The sequence below is a fragment of the Stegodyphus dumicola genome, chromosome 1, assembly GCF_044657685.1.
Source record: "Stegodyphus dumicola isolate Sdum_Otavi_A_Nest chromosome 1, ASM4465768v1".
Lineage (NCBI taxonomy): Eukaryota > Metazoa > Arthropoda > Arachnida > Araneae > Eresidae > Stegodyphus > Stegodyphus dumicola.
This window is the reverse complement of record NC_140768.1, coordinates 244815996-244841351: the sequence shown is the minus strand read 5'-3', so window position 1 is coordinate 244841351 and position 25356 is coordinate 244815996. Positions and strand designations below refer to the sequence as shown.

At 32.0% G+C, this 25356-nt stretch overlaps 1 protein-coding gene across 2 annotated transcripts in view; it reads left to right on the top strand.

The window, feature by feature from the left end:
- The first annotated feature begins 1761 nt into the window (after window positions 1-1761).
- The window catches only part of LOC118192603 (synaptogenesis protein syg-2-like), a 367366-nt gene continuing 343771 nt past the window's right edge, over window positions 1762-25356 (top strand). For both annotated transcript variants that reach the window (XM_085827019.1, XM_085827023.1), the window contains exon 1: window positions 1762-1881. In XM_085827019.1, coding sequence (XP_085683145.1) covers window positions 1812-1881 — 70 coding nt within the window. In that variant the 5' untranslated portion in view covers window positions 1762-1811. The remainder of the gene's footprint in view (window positions 1882-25356) is intronic.

Here is a 25356-nt window from a genome sequence, read left to right as displayed (position 1 = left end):
ATGTTAAGGATGAAAGCTTCGCCAAATGCAAATACACGAAAGCTTCACGACGGTGGCTCCGTCTGACGTCAGAAGGGGCTATCCCTCCAGTCTAAATACATTTTTGCGCATGTGCGAAATAGTCGAACCGGTGCCGAAGTAGACCCAGCCTTAATAGCTCTTTTCGCAGACGCTAAATAGTTGTCAAGCCAGAGTCGAAGGTCACGTTTGACAAAAGATGAAAATTCTCTGATACCAGTTATTTTCCTCGGCGTATTGACGTAAATTAAGTTAATGATCCTCGGTATTAATTAATGGATTGCTTATTATGAGTTAGAAAATCTACGAAAATCTGAATTTAAATTATCGCGAAGCATTTTGTCAAAGCACTAAACGTCATGTATACCTGGCGATTTCGAGACGAGAATTTGACCCTCCGCGATATAGCGGCGCATTGTCAAACTGGTTTACATCGCGTCTATGGAAGCTTTCCTTCTTTGAAGACACTTTCTTTGGCTCAGCCGCTGCTGGACCACCTATTGATTAACGAGGGAGGGTTATACTGATATTACCACCACAGAAAGTCGTTAATATTTTCTCAGAGATTCAAACCGTAGTCCATAGGTCTGTAAGTAATCTCTGCTTATCAGCATAATTATTAATACCGAAACTGTCATCCATATTTTGAATTAATAACGAGACATAAAATTAGCGAGTATATAAAACTTACATCATGCAAAAAGTGTTACATAAAACGAAATAACTAGTAAATAATATTAATTGGGCTAGTAAATAATATTAATAAGTAATTTACAAAGAATTAACTAGTGAATAATATTAATAAGTAATTTACAAAGAATTAACTAGTGAATAATATTAATAAGTAATTTACAAAGAATAAACTTGATTATACACTTGAATGGACAAAATAGAAAGCGTATTGTTTATCCCCGTAATTTATGCTTTCTCAAAACTGTTGAAATTCACATTCAAAAGACAAGAAGAATCTAAAGAATGGTGTTTTCGCAAAAAACGTACTATGCCTGAGTTAAATAAAATCATTGACATAGAAAATAATTGTAAAGAAATGAAAATTTTAATTATAGTCTCGTTGTGAAGCTATTAAAAAGGAATTCTAAGAAAAATACATTACTATGAATAAAAAATGGAGAAGAAGATATTAAATTTTCTAAATTAACACTATTTTCTCTTTTTTTTTTTTTTTTTTTTTTTTTTTTTTTATCGAAAGAAAAATCGAAATTAATTTTCTTGCAAGCATATTTTTAATTAATATTTTATAAACCGATAACTTATTTATCAGGCTCAAATATTTTTAATTAATATTTTATAAACCAATAACTTATTTATCAGGGCTCAAAATAGTGATTCACTCATTTAGATTCTCCTTAAATTAGCGCATTCCAAAATCTGATGTAGAAGCATAAATTTACAAATTGTTGCTTAGCTGGCATTATATTTAATTTTTTTAAGGGAAAGCATTTAAACTTTTTAGCCGCCTTCATTCACTCGGTGTTATTTCAAAATTTAATTACGGTGCTGAAAGTAAAGTGCTTATAAAAAGAAATATTTTTTTTTCTTCAAGTGAGGAAATCAGGTCGAGTCTTCTTTCATGTTTGTGTAAAATAAATTGGCACTTGCTTCCGAATTTGTCTGACTGAGGAAGAAACAAAGCTGATTTCAGAAACTGTTATTTGATGTTTCCAGTGACGTCACACTTCTTTTGAAAGCGGTGGCGCCAGCGGCGAAGCGGGCGGTCAGGCAGCGGGGGTTCGTGAGTTGGGGCGGAACATTCGCGCGGTTGTGTTTTCAGGATGCGGACGCATGGATACGAATGCGCTGGGATGTTTGTGACTTTCATTTTCATACTTGCGATCCCGCAAGGTAAGGCAACTTACGTACAGTTAAGGGCCATGGGGGAAAAAAAGACAAATTTCCACTGTGTGGGCCAATTTGTTTCCCCGCGCACAAAGGGAATTTTGTCGAGTTAGTAATTAGAAACTTTATATTTTAGCGCTTTATATATAATTATTTAATTACTTTGTATTAATGGTAATACAAATATTGGTTTACAGTGTTAATTTTTTTAAAAATGAAGAAAGAAATAAAGGAAATGAAAATTGAACGAAATTATTAGCTATAAGATTTTTCTTTTCAGAATTTTGAACAATGATAAATATTTAATTTGAAGAGAATAAAATTATTTAACATACTGAATGCCATATTAAATAAACTTATTCATTTCATCATTCGAAGGACTAACGAATTAATTTTAATGAAAAATATATAAGCATACCTTCGGAAGAATGAGAGCAAATTTAAATTATTGATTATTTTAATGAAATATTAATGTAAAATTCTCTTTACTAAGTAGTATAGTTATGAAATCCATCTTTTCCTTCCCTTAGTACAAAAGGCTTGAGAAATATTTCGGGCGAGTATAGTTTAGCGCAAACTGAAAATTATTTTATTAAAGATGATTTTTTGAAAACATTTTAAGAAATGCTCTATTTAAGTGTGTATGTTATTACACACATATTATAATAACTTTGCCTTCAGTATGCTAATGAATACAATACATTAACAATTTAATTGCCAGTACTTCATTTATGATATTTGCTTTAAAAAATTAAATTTTTAAATTTTACATAAAAATTAAAATATACTATTTTTTAACTATATGGAAGTAGTTTTGAAAATATTTTATTTTTGCGAAGAATGATACGTTATTATTTATTGCAAATATGAGTTTTGAACGAATCTAATTTGTTTTAAATTCCTTGACATGAAAATTTGGACATAATTTAGCGGGAGCGAATTTTGTTCCATCTAAGAAAAATATATGTTTTTGTAAATTAATATTAAATGAACGTTACTATTACATCATTGTTAATTAATGTACTTTAAGATAATCGTAATTTTTTTTGCATAAAGTGGAATCAAAAAGGAATTAAAATCTTAATTTAATGTTAATTTAAGATTTTGGAACTTAAGTATCAGTATTAGATGTTTAAAAATTAAAATTTATGTGATATGATTTAGAATTTTGTGAAAGTTAATTGTAAAACACTTAAATTTTAACTTGTTAAAGATATATCAAATATTTAAATTTGTTAAAATTTTTCTTCAGCATTTTCGTACCATCACTCAAACTTTCAGATTTTCAAATGAAGAAGGACAAAGAAGTAAAAATCATGCGGTATTTTAATTAGACGAATTTATTTTATATGGGATATATTGCTTTAATTTCTATCTACATAGAAATTATAATGATAAATTTTATTACGGATTACAAAACTTTTCTAGAGTATTTATTGAAATATTTGATATATTAATATGACCTCCACTATGCTAAAAGAGGGCTTAAATTAACCGGTCGATTGTTATTTGGAACTTTAGTTAGCTCATAAAATGCTAACTGATTAGTTTATTCAACTTATGGAAAGCTATATATTATCTATTTCTTAACATTTTGCGCAATAACACAATTGTTTTGATTCCTTGATCAAAATAAATTTTTAACATTTTTTTTTTTTTTTGTTTCAAACAAAAAATGATAAATTATTGTTGATTACACATTTTAAATACGCATGGAGTTCTACTCTGATTTGTTTTTAATTATGTGCGATGAATTCAATAGAAATTAAAAATACTAATTGCAGATTCTGGAGAATTAAATAGTAACTATTTAAACTAGCATCTAAATTATGAACTAGATGTAAAGCGGCATTTCAAACAGGAAGATGCCTAGAATCTAAATAAGTAGTTTTCTCTGTTAACTTATAATTTTTATTTAACTATTAAATGATAATTGAACATAAAATGTTATCTGTTGCCGAAATTTATTTGACAATTGAAACAGCACGTTTGAATTTATGTTGCTAATTTTATTAATTATAATAATTTAATACAATAACATATTGAACGTAATATAAAAACACGGAATAGAACAAAACTATTTAATAGATATGGGTAAAATTCATCCAAGAGGTTGGTGGGCATTACTAGACCTCATAGCAAACAGTAAAGCAGAGATGTAAAAAACACATGTATTAGAACCATCACATCGCGACAAATCAAGTAGGTCGGAAGAATGTGCAATGGAAATATCATGCTAATAGCGGATATAATATCCTCTAGCTGTAACGCACGCTTGACAGCAGGTAAACAATCTGCCGTTGTTTATCTGCCGTTAACCTCCATAAGTGCCGTCTTGCATTACTACAAGAATAGGCGCTACTACAACAAGCCGTTGATCGCTTGTTGTAGTAGCGCCTATTCTTGTAGTAATGCACGTCGAAGCTCGTATAGGGTGCCTGGTCATAGATTGTGACCTGCTGTTCGTTGCCCCAACATATCCCATGCATGCCAAATGGGATTCACGCTCGGTGATCTCGCAGCCACTGCAGATATGGAATGCTTTTACTCTCCACAAACCTCCGTATTTCTCGAGACCCATCTGAGCGGATGTTATCATCCATAAATATCGCGTCTGTATACATTACAGAGATAAAAGTACCCACAAGAGGATGCAAAATTTCGTCGCAGTATCAGACGGGCGTGTCGGAACCACCAAGAATCACATAGATGTCTGTGCAGTTGTTCGTTAGTATCCCAACCCATACAAGTAAGCCTCCTATTCTGCAATACTTTCTTTCAACTTTGGCTCCTGATAGCGTGTCCTTGGCTCTCGCCATAACATCGTCTTTCGTGACGTTAAATCGCGATTCATTCGTAACGAATACATGATCCTACTTCTCTGGTGTCCGACTGCGATATTCAGGGCCCCAAATGAATCGCGTTCTAACATGCGATAAGAACAATGTAAAACAAACCACAGGTCGTCGGGCATATAGTCCACTTTTAATGAACTCACGCGACACAGTTTGGCGGGATGTGAGTCGTCCTGCAGTAGCAGAAAGATGCGACACCAGCTGTCGTACTGTTAATGATGTATAGCGTCTTTCACATAGCAACAAGAAGGTATCATCCTTTGGCGTCCAGACCCATGGCTTCTAAGGGCTTTTGATCTCTTTGTTAACAATTCCATAACCTGTTGATAACACCGATGCACATTCAGCTCTTTCGTAAGAGCGCAGTGTCTTACACCAGTCTGCAAAATTCAGATCGCACCCCAACGCATTTTCATTCGCAATATTTTTTTTTCGGCTGCTTATTGACGAAAAAACAAAGAATTGTCAACTTTTGTAAATGCTTTTTCAGTCACTTTATTTATTTTGTTTCAGATCTGGTTTCCAAAGTTTTCCTTAGTGTTAATTTTTTTATTTCTGCTTTCCTTATGTTTGGTTATTTGCCACTTCTGGCAGTTATATATTATTTTCTTTCCTAAGATATTATTTCCTCTCGCATATTTTTTCATCTAGTTCAGGGTTTCTTAGACGTTTTCAGTCACGGCCGCTTTTTATCACTAAGATTCTTTCGCGACCCCCAGGACTCCATAATATTTACAAAAATTTTGTGGGCCTCCATAAGTGTTGCGCAAATCCGACACACGCGTGAGTGAAACTGTCAATTTTTTCACTTGTACTGTAATATACTATTGCAGTTTTAGGTCATTAATTTTAATTTCTGATTTTAAGACATAGAACAGTGTGATAATTTTAAATAAGTAACAGACGAAATGACAGCATCACGTGCAAAGCAAGGAAAATGAACGTTTATAGTATAAAAAAATGCGTCGAAACGTTTTCGTTTGTTCCTTTGTCTGTATTGTCTTATATTTATCTATTTTCAGATACATTGTGTAAAAATATTTGGTAATTGTAAAATTATTATAATAAGTTAAAGAAATATCAAAACTGATAGAAGTTTTGGCGACCCGCTACTACAGATCCAGCGACCCCCTTGGGGGTCGTGACCCACAGTTTAAGAAAACCTGGTCTAGCTTTATAACGCCAGGTTCTGAAAATTTTAAAATTATTTACATAATTTTCCCATATCTCATTGCTTTCAGAGAACGAGTTTCCCTAAATTTTTAAATGGATTCGTCCGTTTAATAATTTTATCGTACAACAAAGCTTCGCGAACTACTCGGAAAGGTCACGCTGAATCATTCCCTTCTAACTATTGAATATTATGCCTGTTTAATACAGAAACCCAACCGTCACAGTAAAACGGACTGATATTCAGTCTACGATTGAGCCAATTCTGTTGCTAATTCACATTCTGTAGTTATTTATGGACGATTTGAGGCCTAAGGCGTAGTAGCGGCAATAAAGAGATCGGGCGAAACTCAAGTTACCGAAAAGCAGAAATGAAACTATTAGACATTGTCATGCTAATATTACTATGCATTCTTATTGGAATATATGTTTCTTTTCAACAAATAATATTGCAATAGTTACCTCTAGTTTATCCGTCACTACTTTTTATTGGCTATCTTCTTAACTGTAATGCATCAATGAGCGGCACTGGTATGTTGCCTGTGCTGTACTAATCTTTTTCGCAGTAGAGATATGTAAACAAAACACAGTGTTTAAAGTTCCCAAAAAGAAAATACTATATGGCTTAAGATTAGAAGATATCAAAACTAATAGATGGCCTTAATTTTACTATCACTTGCATGTATAACATGTGATCAACGGAGCACACGTTGATCATTTCTATTGTATGAAGAAATCATGGACAATATCCGGTTCTTTTTATACATTAAATCATATAACATGTGTATTGCTTCTAAAAATACAATGTTTTGAAAGCTGACGGATCTTTAATAGTAGTCCTGTGTATTACCTGAAAGGGAAGACCCGTGTATTGCCGTGTACATATAAAATACATTGAAAATTATTAATAATGTTCGACGAAATTAGGTATACTACATAGTATGAGCAAGAGAATGATATTTATTCTAAATTTAAAGTTCTGTAGGGGCTTGTTGATTAGATTTTTTAAAATTTTATTATCATGTAAGAGAAGCGTAAGGAAATAAATAGTTATTGCCAAATAGTAATTTTCAGAATCAGAATATTTTAAAAATATTACAAGTTACCACTTACTGTAATTTTGCAGATAAATTCAAAACAAAATGTAGGGTAACATTATTTTAGTATTAATAATACTGCGCAGTTTCTCTCTATTATAATACTATAATTTTGTACAAATATAGCCAAAACAAAATATTACACTAATATTGCTTTAATGTGAATGTTACTGTGCAGTTTCTCTCTATATAGTAATTATTAAGTAAAATAAACCTTTTGAAAACAAATCAAAGTTAGAATTAACGCAGGAGTAACTTAATCAAAGTTAGAATTAACGCAGGAGTAATATAAATGTCGAAATGAAACTAAAATTTAAACATAAACTATTACCTGATTCTCTGCCTATCATTTAAGAACAATGACATTTGATATAATATATAGCTAAAGAAGATTTTAGAAGTTATATTACTTATCTTTTCCTTCTAAATTTTTAATCCATTATCATTTTGTTGATTGTTTCATTATTCCGAAGCATCACTCGTTTCAGATTTAAGCAATAAACCAGTTCTTCCAGTTTATTCAAAACTTTCCGTTTCTTGCAAATAAAAATAATAATTGATTACTAGAGATTATCAAGATATATTGTGACAAAATCAAGCAATAATACTAATTAAAAAATAGGATGTGCGTACGAAGGGAAACAACGCGCGTGTAAGGAAATTTGTTCGTGAAAATAATAAAACAATAAAATTAAAAATAATCCAGTCTTCACTAGCAAACCCTGGGCACTGCTTTTAAGTGCCTAAACATTAGCTAAACATATATGCAATGCATATAAATATGCGCATTTATATAATTGAAATATTTTAGATGAACATTATAAAAGCAATAATTATTAATCATAAATGATTCAAGCATGGTTTAGTCGAACTGGGATGAAAATTTATTTTACAACATAGAAGTTAAGCGAACAGCCTTTAGTACCGAGAAACTAACAGCATTTCTTACCACACATTTCATACCAAAAAATATAAAACACGCCAACGAATCAAATTTTTTGGATCAAAAAGTTTGGGAGCGTCAGTTTTTGAACTCTTCAATCCTTTGACGATGTCTGTCTTTACATTGGACATCGTATTCAATTTGTCTTTTTGCTGAGCAAGCTCCTACGTTTCAGACTCATTTTTGACCAGAGACGTCTTTCTTTTTTTGGCAAAGACCCTGAAATATAATATGATCTGATGTTCAACGATTATCTAAATACATTTTTTCAATCCGTTCATCCATAGTAGTGAATAGTTAATCAAGAGAGCAAAGCTTACAAGTGCTCAGTATTAGACAAATGTAAGACTTTGTTGGGTTATTATTTGAAATTAACCAGATACTATGATTTAGATCTTTACAGTAATTCCTCCTTTCCGTTTCCTTAGCAGAATATAAATTGAGATGGAAAGTATTTAAACTGAAATGTTTGTTTTGTAAAACTGGGCGTGTTTCTGCCTCTTGATGCCCTGTTATTTTAGCTCTGCCAGCGCTGTTCGGTTTGTAATTATTCGGCTTTCTGTTTTGATGCCAACATTTAAATTGATACGCCGGTTAGAGTTTTCTGAGCTATCTTAGATTTAAATATAAGTTTGTAGTCTTTGACTTCTAGTACACGTTTTAAATTGAATTTGTTACTTAGTTACATAGCTGCACGTGGGGGTTGGTTTTGTTAACCTGAAGAAGTGCGTTTATGTTAATGTGTTTTAATGAAAATGTTTAAACATTTTAAAGTTAAATGTTTAAACATTTTAAAGTCTGTTTTATTTCAGACACAGCGATAATTCGTTCTACGTCTGTAAAGAGTTTGGATCTAGTTTATAGTTTCAAATAAAGTCAAGCTCTATAACTTAAGCAAATTCGTTGGCTTTGCTGAAAGCATTTAAACTTGACAATAGTTATGTATTAACACCAGTGAGACTTTAACAGTCAAGTGTTCAAATAAATTAGCTTTCGGCAATGCGTACACGTATAAGCTAACAAAATGGAACCTGAAATAAAGTTTTAAACCAAAACCGAATGTACAGTTTGCGTTGTTTAGAATATTTTAGCTTGTTCATTGAGTTATTATTACCATCCCACCCCGAAAAAAATGCTAGATATAAATGCTGAAATTATACTGCAGCACTCTAAATAGGTATTGTCAGTCGAGAATTCAAATACAGGGAAATAAACGCATACAGTGCATGCATAAATAAACAGCAAAATGAAACTTAAAATTAAGTTTCAATAAAAAAAGGCATTATTGGTATGATTAATATCACTTCTCTGTCATAAACAAAATAGGTCTAGAAATTGGCAAGAAGTGCAAGATTGCAGCTGTCGTTGGCAAAAGCCTTGGGCACCATATAGGCGACAGTACGATTTTGCCCAATTCGGACGGGAAGCACAGTGAAGGGTGGTATAAGAGTAACCCACTCCTCTTTCCCTACCACCAAACTGCACGAGAGGACTTATAACTCGGCAAACATGTGAGTGTCCCCATGCCGCAAAGACATCCATGCTTTCTCCCGGATTCGAAACCAGACGTTTCGGTACGTTGTCAAAGTCACTAACCACTATTCTGTTAGATGGCTACAATGTATATGCATATATGTATCTAATTTGGAGTGATATAAGAATTCTTTGCATATATATAGCAGCTCCCTTGCAGAACTTTTATTGCTGCAAATTTAGTGAAACTATTTTTTTTATTTCTATTTACATTTCTTTTTGCAAATCGTACAAAAATGAAAATAAAATAAGGAAAAAAATTTTTTTTTCAATAAAAACAGCTTTTATTTAAAATTTATAAAATAATTAATGAAATAAAGAATAAGAACAATTTATTATACAGATTCATAGGAATAAGAGATTAAATAATTCCGTTTACAAAATTCATCTTCACTTTACATCACGAATAATAAAAGCGTGGGTACTCAAATGTCTACTAATCAAATTGCAATATCAAAATCAGTAAGCCATTGTGTTTATTAATTAATTAAGAATGCCTCATGCTTTTAATATTTGTGATATAATATTGTAGGTGAATTTTGTGCAGACAATTATTTATTCTCTTGTTCTCATGAAACTGTGGGAGAATTTTGTTTTCTTCTTTCAACTTAGTGATTATTTTATGAGTTTTAAATAAAAGCTTCTATTATAAAAAAATTTCACTTTACTTCTTTTTTATAAATAAATGTATTCATATAAGGCTTTAATATGTATTTTTAGAGACTTAAAAGTTAATAATAAACAGTTAAAGTTATTATGCATCATAAATAGCAAAATATTTAATATTTGTATGACAGAATGAGAATTGAGCATTTATTTCTGTTTATGATTAATTGTTTTAAAATATGGATGGGTTTAAAAGCAATAACCATTTTTGTATGATAAAGATGTTTCCTTGAATAAAATGTTTGTAAATGAGCAAATTCATCAGTCAGGTATTCGTAAAATAGAGGAATTTTAATAGTCTGAAATAAACAATTGGTATTCAGTTAAACGTAGCTCAGTTTATATGCTAAAACATACATTATCTTCCCTTGTGTATGCAATGAATAACTAGACAAGTCTATTTGACAAAGCTTCATTTTGCATAAAGTTAAGTTTCATTGATCGAGAAGATGTCTGATTCTGATTACACTTTGCTTTTTGTCTACCTAAATTTTCTGCTTAATCTAATGTAAAAAGTGCATTTTTTGCTCAGGGAAAAAACTTTATAAAGTACGGCTCCTTTTTTTTAGTAAAAAAAAAAAAAAAAAAAAAAAACTTCCTAATTTTTCTGTTAATTAATTTCGTCAATGTTATATTGCTTTCTTTTTTGAAGGCGCAAAATAAAAAAAAATATATATTCTGTGAAGAAAAAAAAAATATGGGAGTTGGTTTCAAACTATGAAACATAAAATATTTGATTCACCTAACAAATTACAAAACGAATTACAGAAAGAACCCTTAAGCAACAGGTTAGAGATAGGAAACCTGGAAATCATTAAAATATGGATCCATTTTATTTTCCGGTACCATGCGAACACATTTTTTTGGTCTACGAAAAAACGTCAATGGTTAATGTGAATGAAAATGTTCCTTCACGTTGCATGTGAGAATGAATGGCAAAAATCAAACAACATATATTCTAATACAAAAGCGAAGAAACGTGAATAAGCTCTTATCTTGCGATTTGCAAAATATGACGAAATACTATATTGAGAGTAGAAATTGCTCTGATTACAAATGATAAGAACTATGAGAGTAGACGATGAAAAAGCAGGGAACATATCTAGTACGTTGCTCATCAGTGTAACAAAGCATTTATTTAAAAATAGGGCACTTTTAATAACATTTTGATACTTTTGATTAATAGCATTTTACATTCTAAAAGAATGCAAGGACTTACGTGCAGATCGACTGATTATATTTTGGCTTACAAACGCCGTAGGTTTTAAAAAACGCCTGAGTCCGTAGATTATAAAAAATCCCCAAATCATTTTCCTAACTTAGTTCTTTTTTTCATGAAAGCAGGAGAAATTAGCATTTTAGGGTTTTAAAAAACACTATATCTATGCTCTCAGATTGTCTTAATTAGCCTCGTAAGTATGCATTTAATCAGCTTCAAAAATAAAATATGATAACGAAATTATGTGCATTTCGTAGACTGGAACTGTCATTTCTGTTTTTATAAGTGACGATATGTAAATATAATGTGATTTTCATAATATTAGTTGGCATAGTAGTCCTCAGACCTTTAGTTAGACACTTGTGTAACAGTTCACTGACTATTCAAAATGTTACTTGAAGATAAGAATGATATAAGATATGCCTAAATATTGAATTAAAAATATTATGACGTTTATTAAAGATTGTATTTGTCTGTATAACTTATCGCTTGTGTGATAAGAATTTGAAATATTTTGAGGCCTATTTATATAGCATGCAATGGTTTCATGACTTTCTCTTATGAAACAAATCAAAAATTTTTTATTGTGACTTTGTTTGTCTTCAAAGGACGAATACTGCAGTTAAGAGCTGGAACTGTTAAGCTAGAGCTTGATAAGTTCTTTTTTACCCACGTTTACTTATCGAATAATCGATAACGTCCTTTCATTTTTGGACTCCTCTAATGTAGTAAATGATTTCGCTTATAATACGGAGAATGCGCATAAAAATATAAATGTACATACTAAAAAATAGTTATGTCATGCAATATAATATATTTAACAGTACATTACAACATATTTGTCGCTCCGTAAGATGAAATACATATTTATTTTTTCCTTGTACCTTATGGATTATATTTCATAATTTCTCGAGGTCAAAGATAACTTGTTTATTATTTACTTTGGTAATCCTTGTTTCCTTCTAATACTTGTCTTCTTTTTGAGGGCAACGAAAGGTTGTATACGAGGACAGTATGTCACGACATGAGGGCAAGGCCATCAGCTCTTCTTCTTGTTCAAGGTTACCCATTACATCTTTCGCATACAGTGGAAAGAAATGTGATAATCTCTTAAGACATCTGAAGCTGTAAACTTTTTAATAGAAAAAAAGATTGTTTTAAAATGTAGTACACTGGTTATTACTTGTCCGGCTACTTTTAATCATGTTGCACAACCAGTTAGGTGAATACTTTGGGGAATAACTGCGTCAAAAAGTAAAGTTTCGGAATGCGAAAGTTTTATTTACTTAGTTTCTTTCTCTCCTGTTTGCATTTTACTTGCAAATACTGCAAATGCATTATGGTTAATAACGCTCAAGAACTGTGTAAATAAATAACGGAATTAAGGATAGGAAATATGAATCCAAAGAATCTTAAAAACGCCTACAGATTCACAAACTCAATCTTTACTCATTTTCAGTCTATTGAATCTTCAGTCTATGAATCAGTCTATGAATTCCTTTTAAAAAGCATTAGCATTTTAATTAAAAATTTCAGAAAGGTTAATTGCGTTGAAGTTTAGTAGAAGCGTTTATTAGAAAAAGAAAGCGAGTGTCGCAATTTTAGATGCACGAAAGTAGGATTATGTGTGTACCATAACTACAAGTGCGCTTTCGAAATAAACAAAATTTGAACTTTTATTGTTAAGGTTTTGGAGAGATTAAAGAGTCTCGTCTTTAGTGTTATCTATCTTAATATTTGAAATAACACTCCACCACCTACACGTGCATCAATTCGAAAAGAATATTAAAAATATCAAAACATTGCGCTGTTATTGAGCTATTACTTTTTCAAATTATGTTTAGAAAGTGCACGTCAAGTTTAAAGAGATTTAATTATGAATTTAACTTCCTAAATTTTATTTGCATCCCAATAAATATATAAGTATATTTAAAATTTGTTCTCTTATTGTTTTTTCAAAATTTCAAAAGCAGATTTCAAATTTTGCTTTTATTGAAAAATTTAATATTAAGTAATTTTCTCCAACTTTTGTTACTGTTATTACTCTTATATGAAAGATTTGAATTTGGAAATTTTATGAGATTCTAGAACCATTCGAGGTTCGATTTATATTCTAGAAACATTAGGATTAGTGTTACCTCTAAAGAGCATTGTATAATGTCTGCAAATACGTATCAAGCTAAATATTATTATTCACAAAGGAGTTTTAGAATACGTCAAAGTTAAATAGTTTCACATGCAAAGGAGAAAATGCATATCCCAAGATTTTTTATAATAGGCAAAAACTTATCTTTAAGAATAGACATGCACGCTAGAGTGGAGAGAGAATGTGCATCAAAATATTTTGATACTTCTATGCGCGGACGAAACGGTATATTTCAGTGTTTTGAAGATTTATTAAAAAAAGGTAGAAGATCTTAAAGCTCTATACTTAGAAGCTTCAAGCAATATCACTCTTCAAATACAGAAAACTAAAAACGACATCTATCCAGTTAGAAAGAAAACTCCACATTAAATTCTTGCAGCGCAGATGCTGAGAAAGATCCTACCAAAAAATAAAACATGTGCTTCAGATTCAGTTTGACTCTGAAACACATTAAAATAGCATACAGTCATTTAAATGGATACCGAGGAAGCAGAATTTAAAGATTGTTATTATAGTAGAAAGTTTATGTAAATGGAAACACCATCATACATGGTGAGAGTATGCAATCCATTATATATATATAACAAAACGGCATTAAAAGGTTTTCTAAGGATAAATTATATGTACATATATATAATATTATAAGCTAGGTTGTAAGTACAATACTAAAAAGACCAATTTTGGTCAAAACTTTTTGCGCAATATTCTGCAAAATTAAGGAAATGAGAAAAGAAATTGTAGTTAGTTCGCCAAAAAGTTACCCTGAGCTGTGGCTCCAAGAAAAAGTTTAACACAGTTTTTTTTAAAAAGAACAATGACAATGAAGGGTGAAATATTAAGCTACACGCGAAATAAAATGCAAATTATAAAACAAGTAAAATACTAATCGTTGGAAACAATTTAAAGCAAAACAATAAAACATAATAAAATACCAATCGATGTAACAGGTTAAAACATATAAAAAAACCAATCGATGGAACAAGTTAAAACAAATAAAAGTTAAAACATATAAAAATTAAAAATTAATAGGTGGAAATATATATATATATATATTGGTTCTCATAATTTTAAACTGATTCATTTTTATTAGTGCTTGCGTTTGTTTGTATGATATGTACCACCCGATGGCAAAAGACACATGTCCGTCATGTAGCAACTGTCGCTGGAATATATAAGTATGCGATGTCCACCGAAAACATCGCGGCAAAAATATCGCGGACGAAAACGTGGCGGACAAAACAACGCAAGTACCGTGATACAAAGGAATAAAAAAAAAAAAAAAAAAAAGAAGAAGAAGAAGAATGCCGTGCGAGAAAAGAAAGCAAACAGAAAAAAGCAGTTCTAAAACATATTGGTACAAAATATCGTGGTCGAAAATAAAGCGGCTCAAGGACCTCGCAATTTAAAACCATTCTCGTCGAAAATATTGTGGTAAAGGATAGCATCTACAAATCATCGCATAATAACATCCCACACATTTATTTTCAGGTTTTAAAAGCTGTATATGCATGTTCGCATAATGATTTGGGAGAGCAAGAAGGAAAGAGAAATTCTTATACTTCTATATTTAATATTTTTGAATGAACTAATAAATTTTTGCTGAAAAAATAAGAACGGAACTTGAAAATTGAAAATGAGTAGAAAATAAATGCAACTTATAGAACGTAATAGAATATTAAATTTATATAGTTAATTAACAAAGGTCATTAAGAAATGAACTGTTTGTTATAAAATTTAATGATAGTTTTTTATGAAAAATACTGTCTAAAAATTCTTAGAAAATAAAAGATAAATTACTGCATCAGGTTACCTCTATAAAAATTGCTTTTATATACTTTATTATAAAAGTACTTTTTCCATACATTTTAATCTAATATTGTTTCAGTGAAAATTATAATTTTTTTTTCTATTTATTCTTAACGTATCGTTAACATTTTCATGTATAGCATGCAGTCGATTTTTTGGATATCGATTTGTTAGTTCTGATGAAAGTCAATTATATAATATGTAAGTATGGGATTGGAAAAAACGCATGTGTGCGATGTAATCGTCATGCGATGATTTGTAGGTACATTAATTTTTTATGGTGTTATTTTCAACGCGATGTTTTTGAACCGCTTTATTTTCGACCACGATGTTCTTTAGAACTGTAATGTTTACTCTTTGCTTTCTTTTCTCCCACGATGTCTTGTACCATTTTTAATTGCATTGTTTTCACCGCGGGTTTTTCTTCCGCGATGTTTTCGGCTGTAACCAAATACGCTTGTTTTCAGCCTTTATGTGATTTTCTGGAGTTAGATAAGAATAGCATGTCTTATCATTGTAGGGGAAGCCATGCATAGTGCATCTTATTTACTTAATAACGAAAGTTATTGGAAACTAATTAAGGCATATTAATCGTTGTGTGCATTTTTGCAGTAATCAGGTTCCCAAAATTCTGTATTCATTTCTTATTGCAGCATTCATCCAACATCCAACAAACCCGAACGCAGCAGAAGGACTTTAAAAAACGTTAGGCAGTTTTCTGCTGTGTATGTTTTCCCTGTTAATTTATGTGGTCTAATAATATTTATATAGTTTTACACGCTTGAAAGGACTGTAGAAACTCGATGAAAAATATTGAAAGAGTGGCAATGTATAACTCAAAACAAGAAAAGAATGCATTGACAAAACTATCGGTCGTTAAAAAAATTAGAAATGTATGTGGCTTCGCGTATGAAAGAATTCTAATCCTCACAAGCATTATTTACGATTGATTTGACCAAATATCATTTCCGTTATGATCAACAACAGTAGTATTTTTGAAGAGCACAAATATTTGTGTTTCTAAAAATACAGTAGCAATGTTATATCTACTAGGAATGAAAACGTTACATTATAGTTTGTGAAAGGAAATAAATGAAAAGCATTCATATATTCAAATTAATTTCCAGTTTGAAATTTTCATTTTCTTTGCATCATTCTTGAAAATTCACATTTATGTAAATGTCTCTGCACTTTTTGTCTTCTTTATGTTCTGTCACTGTGGTTTATATGATCAATAAGATTTCATAACTAATACAGATAGATACTCTGCAAGTTATATTGCATTTCTTCTTTGATTAAAAAAATCCTTGTGTCTCTGACTCTAGAATAAACCTTTTACTTTTTACTTTATAATAAGCTTTTTTTCTTTAAGAATACAAATGCAGATAGAAAAATAAGCAATTTATTTGCTTCTGCTTTGAAAAGTAAAACTGATGTTTTCTTTTTTTCCCTTTGCGAAACATTTCTAATTAATTAATCGTAACTGAAAGTTTCAGAATTACGGTTTAATTTATTTTACTGATTCCTAAATATGTTTTATAACGTTGTTTTTGTTTTTAATAAAATTATTTTAATTACTTTTCCTAATTAAAGTATCAGTCGAAATAAAACTTATTTTTTTTCCTTTCAAGAAAAGCGTAAAAAATTTACACATGTTTTTAAGAAGATTAACTATTTCCAATTTTGTTTTCTGTGTCAAAACTACTAATAAAAATTAATAAATTTGGATCAAATAAGCTGCTAAAACTTTACAAATAGCCCAGTTCAAAATTAAATAGACATGTTTTCCCAAATATGCTGCCTTAAGTGTTTTATAATTTAAGACAGTCAAATTTTGTATTTATTAAAACAAAGAAGCTTACATTATACTGCGATCTGAACGCACGGAGTTCTGTTGTTTAAAACCTTTTAATTCAATAAAACAATTGAATTTCGTCTAATTTTAAAGTCGGCATACGATTTTACTTTAATTTTTAAAAAATTATTTTCTGTGCGTGCTGTCAAATTGTAAAAGATTAGTATGTCTAGTTAGCATTGGAAAATTCGTGGCTAAAGCCAACTGATTGCGAAATTGAGTTTCCTTTTTCACGCTTCGAAAATTTAATGGTTTCTACAATAGATCTGAACTAAAATATATGATTGACAGGACTTCATACATCTCGACTGGGTCAACTGGGTCTGCTCTCTCTTTTCAGGCCTTCTCTGAATCGAAGATAGTTACATCATTTGTTAAATAGCTACTGCACCAATGTTCTGTTTCTGAGAGAGAAACCTATGTTTTGTTTCTATACTTTGCCGAAAAATCATGGGCACCAATGCTGCGTTACAACTTCCTCTTAGGGAGGAAACTAATACAGAAACAGACAGGTGAAACCGCAACTAACTAAATATCAACTGAGAAACTAAACTCTTAAGAGTTTGCTAATTACCAAACTTTTAGTGATCGTATAAGTGAATTTTTAATGCATTGCGTTGTGAAAATGCATCCGGGACCGCGCCGTGAGAGGATCGAATAAATAACATGTAAAATCAATATATATATATATAAGAAAAACATATAAAGGATATAAAGAAAACATAAGTAATAGGTTTCCAGATTAAATACCAGTTTATTCAAATTCCTCACAATTAAAAATTAATCTTATCCTAATCAGGGAGTCAAACTTCTTATTTTTGTTAGTTTCAATTTACTTATTTTAGACACAGGTGATTTCTTCAATTTGTCATTTTTTTTGTTACATTTAAATTCATGATTTGCAAATCTATTACATGACTCTTTTAATTTAACGGGTACCCGTTCTATAATTTCTAAGAAGTTAAGGAAAACATATTATTTGCAATTCATATCTGTTCTAAGGAAGATTACACAAACAACTTAAATTATTACATCCTAATTCATATAAAGACCTTAAGGTTTGTCTCGGTCAATTAAGAAGGGGAAAGGGAAACAATTGAAAGCCTGAGAATTAATTTAAGATTCGACGTTGTTATTTTACATTCCAAGGAAGTCGTTGAAACCTTACTTAAAGTTCAAACACAAAAAAATAGAACTTATCTTGTAAGGACGTCTTGAAGTGGAGGACTCGTATCCTAATAAGCGTTGACGTCGGCGGGGCTGATTTTTACGGTCACAAACGGAAGTTTCAGAGGATATCGTCCAGTCCTGGCACTATTGGCGAAACACACACGCAGGTAACTGGTTTTCATAACGACGAAGCTATTTTCACTCTGGAAAACAGAAACAGGAGCACAGCTGCCCATCACGGCTGTCAGCCTGGTCTTGAAAGACTTAAGTCACTCGCCCGGGTCCAATTTCGCCTTTTAACCAGAACGCGGCAGAGGAGCATGTTTGCTGCTTCCGGCCGGAAACGTCTCTCTAGGCAATTACAGCTCGCCTTCACTCGCTCATCCCAAGAGCAAGCTCGAAGTTACAATCTTAACCCAAAAGTAAGCAAGTCTACCCAGTAAGTGATTCCAAGAGTAAGAAGAGTAAGTGAGTAAAGTCTCTCGCCTCTTAGTCAAAACGCGGCCTGGAAGCATATCTCTTCGTAAATTCTATCGTTTCGAAAGCTCAACCCCAGAGCAAGTTTTAAGAGTGACGTCCAAAGTAAGCTCCGCAAGCAAGTCTCGCCAAGTCTCTCACGAAAAGTCATTCAAACTCGAATTTTCTTCCTCTCCTCCACAAACGCGGGCTCCCACTATGGCTTCAATTATCGCCCCCTTAATTTTGGCAAAATTTGCGTTTTCAACCCCTGAATGCGGAAATAAGGGTGATCGCGCATGCGCGCCTTTCTTCACTTAGCCAACAACCGGACCCTCACTCGCCAAAACCTGAATGACTTACATCGAAAGTCAAGTGGCAACCTCTGACCCTTCTGTCACGTACTTCCTGTCCTAAGGTCAATTGCACAATGAAATTTCTTCTAGAACATTCTAAAGGACAAAGCGCGCGAAATCATGACTTAGCAAAATTGCCTCCCTTTCCCTGCTTCTTTTCACGATGAATCAAAGCTTGTACAAAAATTGCAAATAAAAGAAAAATAAATAATATTCTTTTAAACTAAATAATATTCCCAGAAGCATCTGTTTTTCCCCAAAATTAAAGCATTAAAATAAATAATTCAGAATCAAATAAAATTAAGATTTCCATAAATCAGAAAATCATTCACCTAGTTTTTATAACGCTATCAGACAAATTCTCTACACAACACATTCCTCCACAAGTGCTCTGTTGGTTTCAATGGAACCGTGTCCAGTTAGTATCTAAATAATTCACGGTTCGAATCCCGGTGAGGGAGCAATTGACTGTTTTATGCTTCCTACTCTACAAAATAAAGTAATATCTACGAAAAAGCCTGTAAGAAATTGTTACTATAAACTACGAAATATAAAATATAACCTTTCCACTTGAATGAAATTGCATTCAGCAAAACTATTTATTTCTTAGCTGCATATTAGCAATGCGATATTTTGTCGCTGTATCTAAAATATAATTTTGTGTTTTAGGAATTCAGTTCCGTTCTTTGTAATTGCCTGCTGATATTTGCACTTCTTCGCTGTTGTACTTCTGTTGGAAAAAATATCCATAGCGCTATTTACTTTTACATTTAATGGAGAAACTAAAGAAGTTCTACAAACATTTTAAAAACAAATTTCGCTTTTAATTATAAACTAAAATCGTCTTAATGCTGAAATGATTATGTTCCAGAAAACCGATATCAAATTCAAAAGTAAGTAAAATTAATTTTTCTTAATTTAAAACTAATAATGGTCAGTTAAAATAACATTACTGCAGTATTTACCTGCTTTTAATGAAGTTTCATATTATTCATCAACAGAAAGGATATAAAAAATTGAGGAATAAATATTTTCGAATGATCGATTATATACTCATTGCCTAGGTTAAAATATGTAGTAAATAATATAGGCATTTACATAAAAATATGAGAAATTTAAATTTATGTATGCGCTTTCTAGACACGAAACTCTAATTAATCGCTGCTTCCTATTAATTATCCCTATTATTAAATTGTTTTGCCATTGTGTAATATACAAAATTGGCACAATTCCTAAAATTTTATTACTTAAAGGGACTCGTGCACCTTAAAACCCACAAGATCTTCGAATATGTGACTGTTGCAAGAATTTTGATAACTTATTTATTTTAAAAGCAATTACTTCCAACTTTTTACAGCTGACTACATACTGTAGCTGCTTTCTGAAATAGTAATCAGAAAGTTTGTGTTGCCATAAATATTTTTATGATTTAATCCGTTTTGTGACAAAATTTTCGTCATGTTTACACCTTGCGCGCACAGTTTAAAACATTCTGTTGCATAATTTAATTCCATATTTAATATATAGCTTTTATAACATTTGGAAACTACTGTAAGCCAAAAATTCTAAGAAATTCATGTTAAATTTTAATTTTATTTCGAGTTGAGTTTATAAAATGTATTTTATTAAAAAAACCTGTAATGTTTTCGTCCATAAAATTTTTAATATAAAAATATTCACCAAATTTTTAGTTCAGTTAGAAAATAGTGGACATATAAAAAATTCTATCAAATTTCAAGTATGTACCATTAACCATTTTTAAAATATCATGCGCGCAAGGTGGAAACATGACGAAACATTTTGTCACAAAGCGGATTAAATTACGAAAATATTTGTGGCAACACAAACTTTCTGGTTACTAGTTTCTAAAGCAGCTATATTATGTAGTCAACTGTAAAAAGTTGGTGTTGGCGTCTGATCGTCTGCTATACGAAAACTTTCTCCTCTACCGTAGTTGCCTAGCAACGAATGTTGTAAAATGTAAGCTTAGAAACACAGGTATCAGCAGTAATATTAGTGTGCAGCTCTCAGATCTTTGACTAAGGCTATTTTGGGTAAATTTAATAATATGAAGATAAAGATTTTCTTCTACCACCCCTGTTTTCCGACAAGGATATACAAAATTTAAAGTTTAATAAAACTTTGCAAAAGGTATCAGATAAAATAAAATGGCCATAGTTTTGAAAGCTTACATTTTTATTATATATTTAAACTGGAAATATAAGACTGGCACTATTGAAACTCCGTGTTTATTTATGCAAGCGTTTTGAATTACTCTCTATAACTGTCTAGAAATGAAATCCAAATTAAAATAATTTATTTCAGATTGCAGATTACATTTTTACTTATAATAAAATATTCTTTAATATTTTTATGCTGCTTCCAGTTTGAGTTACGTTTCCTCTGTATTAACCTTTACTGCAGTACGATAACTCAGCTTATGAAATGATTTAATATGATGGTAATTTTACCCCTTACATTTTTTTCATTACTTTCTTCAGTATTACACACGCATGAAAAGTTACATTTAAAATAAGTGCAATGGATACATTCATGATCCTAAAACATAGAACTAGCACTTTCATTTATTAGGTTGGAAACATTCCAACAGTTGTTTATTCTCAATTTAGCATCTGCTATGAGTAATTTCTCTGCATAAATAACGTCTTGCTTCATTTCGTTTTTTATAATGCTTAAGCTCTAATATCAGAGACTTAATACGAATTTTTTTAACTAGGTGCTTTTTAAAAGCATATTACACTCTCATTTTTGTTACAGATTGTACATTAAAAATTTTCTTTTTTAATTAACTAAAATTCCCTTCAATAGAAAATCACGATATTTAGCTTGAGAAATATTCTCACACTGCTGGAACGTTTCAAAGCATGCTCAGGTATTTGTCCTAAGGCTGATACCATAAAACTTGAATTTTTTCCGTTTTCTGACGTATAATTAATTACTGTATCATACATATCTGTAACTATGTATTCATTCAAAATAAAAGAAAAATTCTTTAAGTTGGCTTGCTATCCAATCATATGGACTTTAGTTGATAAAATGATTCGAAATTATTTGGTCCGTTGGAAATAATTCGGCTTCAGTTCTCTGCTGTTCAAGATTTTACGCTGATGTCGACAAAAAGCTGACGCCATCTTCTGCAAGTACCATGACAATAATTATTTAATCAAATTTTTTCTCTTTTGATTATTTACTGCTGCTAATTACAAGCTTGTTTACGCAATATCATGCTAAATTATATCCCAATGATTATCCTTCTCTGTGTCAATTATATGGCAGTGTCGATTCAATGCCAGGTTAACTTTTCAGGAAGCCGATTTTAGGCGATGCCGGCCCCATGCCTGGATTGATCGCACGCCATATTGATATTATACCAGTTTGTCGACACCCACTGTCGATTTCTTTGTAAGTTTCAAATGAGTAGTAATCTTCTTACTCGTTATAAAATCATTAAAAAAATTCTTTTTTGTTCTGCACTTCGCAAATTGTAACTAGTGTTGATCGCAGGCTACTGTCGATCCTCTACCGATGTCAAATCTAAGCCCATGCTCTATATTTTTCCATGAACATTTCAAGCAATGTCGATCCAGTGTAAAATCATATATATGCATTATTCATTCTATTTGCGAATCCTATACGCCGTATGAAATTGGTTAATGTAAAAGTTTGGCTATTGGAGACCGTAACTCTCATTTCTGTTCCCGACTGAATTTCCAAACAAAGATCACGTGGATGCATTTCTGATTTCGAGTGAATATCGCGCTCATTTATTATTTCTGGCTGAGTTATTGACCTTTAGTCGACACCTTAAATCTAAAATGACGTATAATTCAGACAATTTGCGTTTGTGAAACTAATACATACTGAACTGCAAATTACCTCTCTTCAAAATACGGTATATATTCCGACTTTATGCAATATAGTTCTTATGCATTTGCATATGTTCATGCGTATGGATATGCCGTGTAGACAGCTCTAAATATTCTATAAAATATAAGTCAGTGTAGTCTGGAATACAATAGCCTTTGTAAAAGGCAACAGATACTGTTTTCGACGGTTGATGAATTTACTAAATTTGCAAATACGATTCGATAGTTCTTGCAGGAGACATGAAGAACTTAATGTGTCCTCTTCACGGCACAAATCTCCGATCTTTTGCTTGTTGGATGTACTAACGAGATGCACCACAAGAGAACACACCGCGTAATGCTCTAACACCTAACAAAAGCAATCAATTCAGCAAAATAAACTGATAGACACTGTTATTAGTTGTTGCAGCTGGTGTTAACTGATAAAAATAGGCTGAAATAAAATATTTATTGGTGGTTACTTTTGTAGAAATGTGGATAAATTAGACATTTTGTTCTACCTCTTATTAGCGACTAAGCCTAAATTTCAGGGCTGATAACACTGAATTCTATACAAATAAAGAGTTCGGCACTTTGCTCCATGAATTGCTAGTGAAATTAAAAACTAATTTTAATCTTGTTAGTAACGTACACCAGCGGCAAAGCAGTCCGATCTCTGAACACTCTTCGTTCGATCTGAATTGAATCCTCGACAGACAGCTGGTTGCATGGGATATTCCCTGATCTTACCCATGTTTAACTTGAACACAAATGAATGTTCTTTAAAAATTAGTCCCTCGAAGGTATCTCTTCTCTTACGGCCGACGCTAGTTATCGCCATACGATGGAGACAACAGAAGGGAAATTTTGAAAATGATATAATACTTATTCACAGGATTAATGCACACTTTTTCGCTTCACAGAATCATAACATTCATAAGATATATATCAATTAATGTCCACTGCGTCACGTGGAAGTAAGTGGAACGAGACAATTTCACCATTGATCATACAGATATAGCTCCACCTCACTAGCTGTGAAGCTTCGTCTCAGTTTCATTAAGTACACATCGGGGAACGGATACGAGACTTTTTCACACTTCTTACGCTACCACTGAATCATTCGAGACGATATTCAGCTCGCATTGTATTTTAAATGTTCCACAGACACTAAAAAAAATATCTGCTTTCTCTTTCTGCTGCTACTTCGACATTTCATCGAGATAACATGGAATTGATACTGGCATACACTCTAAACTATGTTGAACCGAGAGTAGATTAGGTTAAATTTGGCGTAGGATAGACAACATAAAATTTTCATTGTATTCATTTCATAGCGTAGAAATATTTAAAATTAGCAATAACATATAATATATATAATCAAAAAGAAAAGATATCCAATAAATTAATTATCCTTGGAGCTTTGCATAGGATCAATAGCAACAATATGTTTATACGGGGTGTACATGGTAAGACGAGCAAACTGAAAAACTGCAAAACAGCACGTGAACGTAACACCCGTGACAGGGATAATGATGACCTTAAACGTGACAAGAACACTGCACCGACCTTGGAGCAAATTAGGAAGGACGTCACACAGGCCGCGGAACCATGCCCACATTTTATATATTGAGTCCAATCGGCATGGCTAACCCTGGACTGCAGAAATCAGCCATATCGCACAGACCTCGCAACCGCGTACTGGGGTGACTGAAGTGACCCCAGTACGCGGTTTGTTTCTTAATGTTTGTTTCTTGTTTGTTTCTTAATGCGAGTATCTAACATGTCGGAGTAGAGATTATAATAGGATTGAAAAGATGCGTCTAGCCAAGTACGTTTTGTGAACTTGTTTGCGAGCTCTGTGCGTTGACATGATTGATTGTGGCATTGGTGAATCTGGAAAATGACTGGCTTCTCTGCTGCCATGCAAACAACAGCTTCATCACAGCTGGGTAGAACCCGTTGTGTCACAGCAATTCGCTGTCAACTCCACACCCTAACGACAAAGTACATGCCAGGAAATCTGTGACTCAATAACAGCCACGAGATGAAAAAAAACTGTTCGCTTGCGCCATTGTGTGTATCAAATAAGCTGCTTGAAGTAGTTTTTTTTGTAAAGTCATCATTCGCCGTGCAGCAGAGGAATCGCTCCAAATCGCTGATGTCGAGACAGCTGCTTTTCACGTGCGCGGTTTAAGCGTAAAACTACGGAACTCGATGTTCCAATCTCTAAAGTGACCGCGATGCACAGCAGATACGAATAGCTTACCTTCACAGATGCGTTTCATTGACGAATATTACCATTAACCAAAAACTGCGCAGACGAGATACAACTGGCCTAAA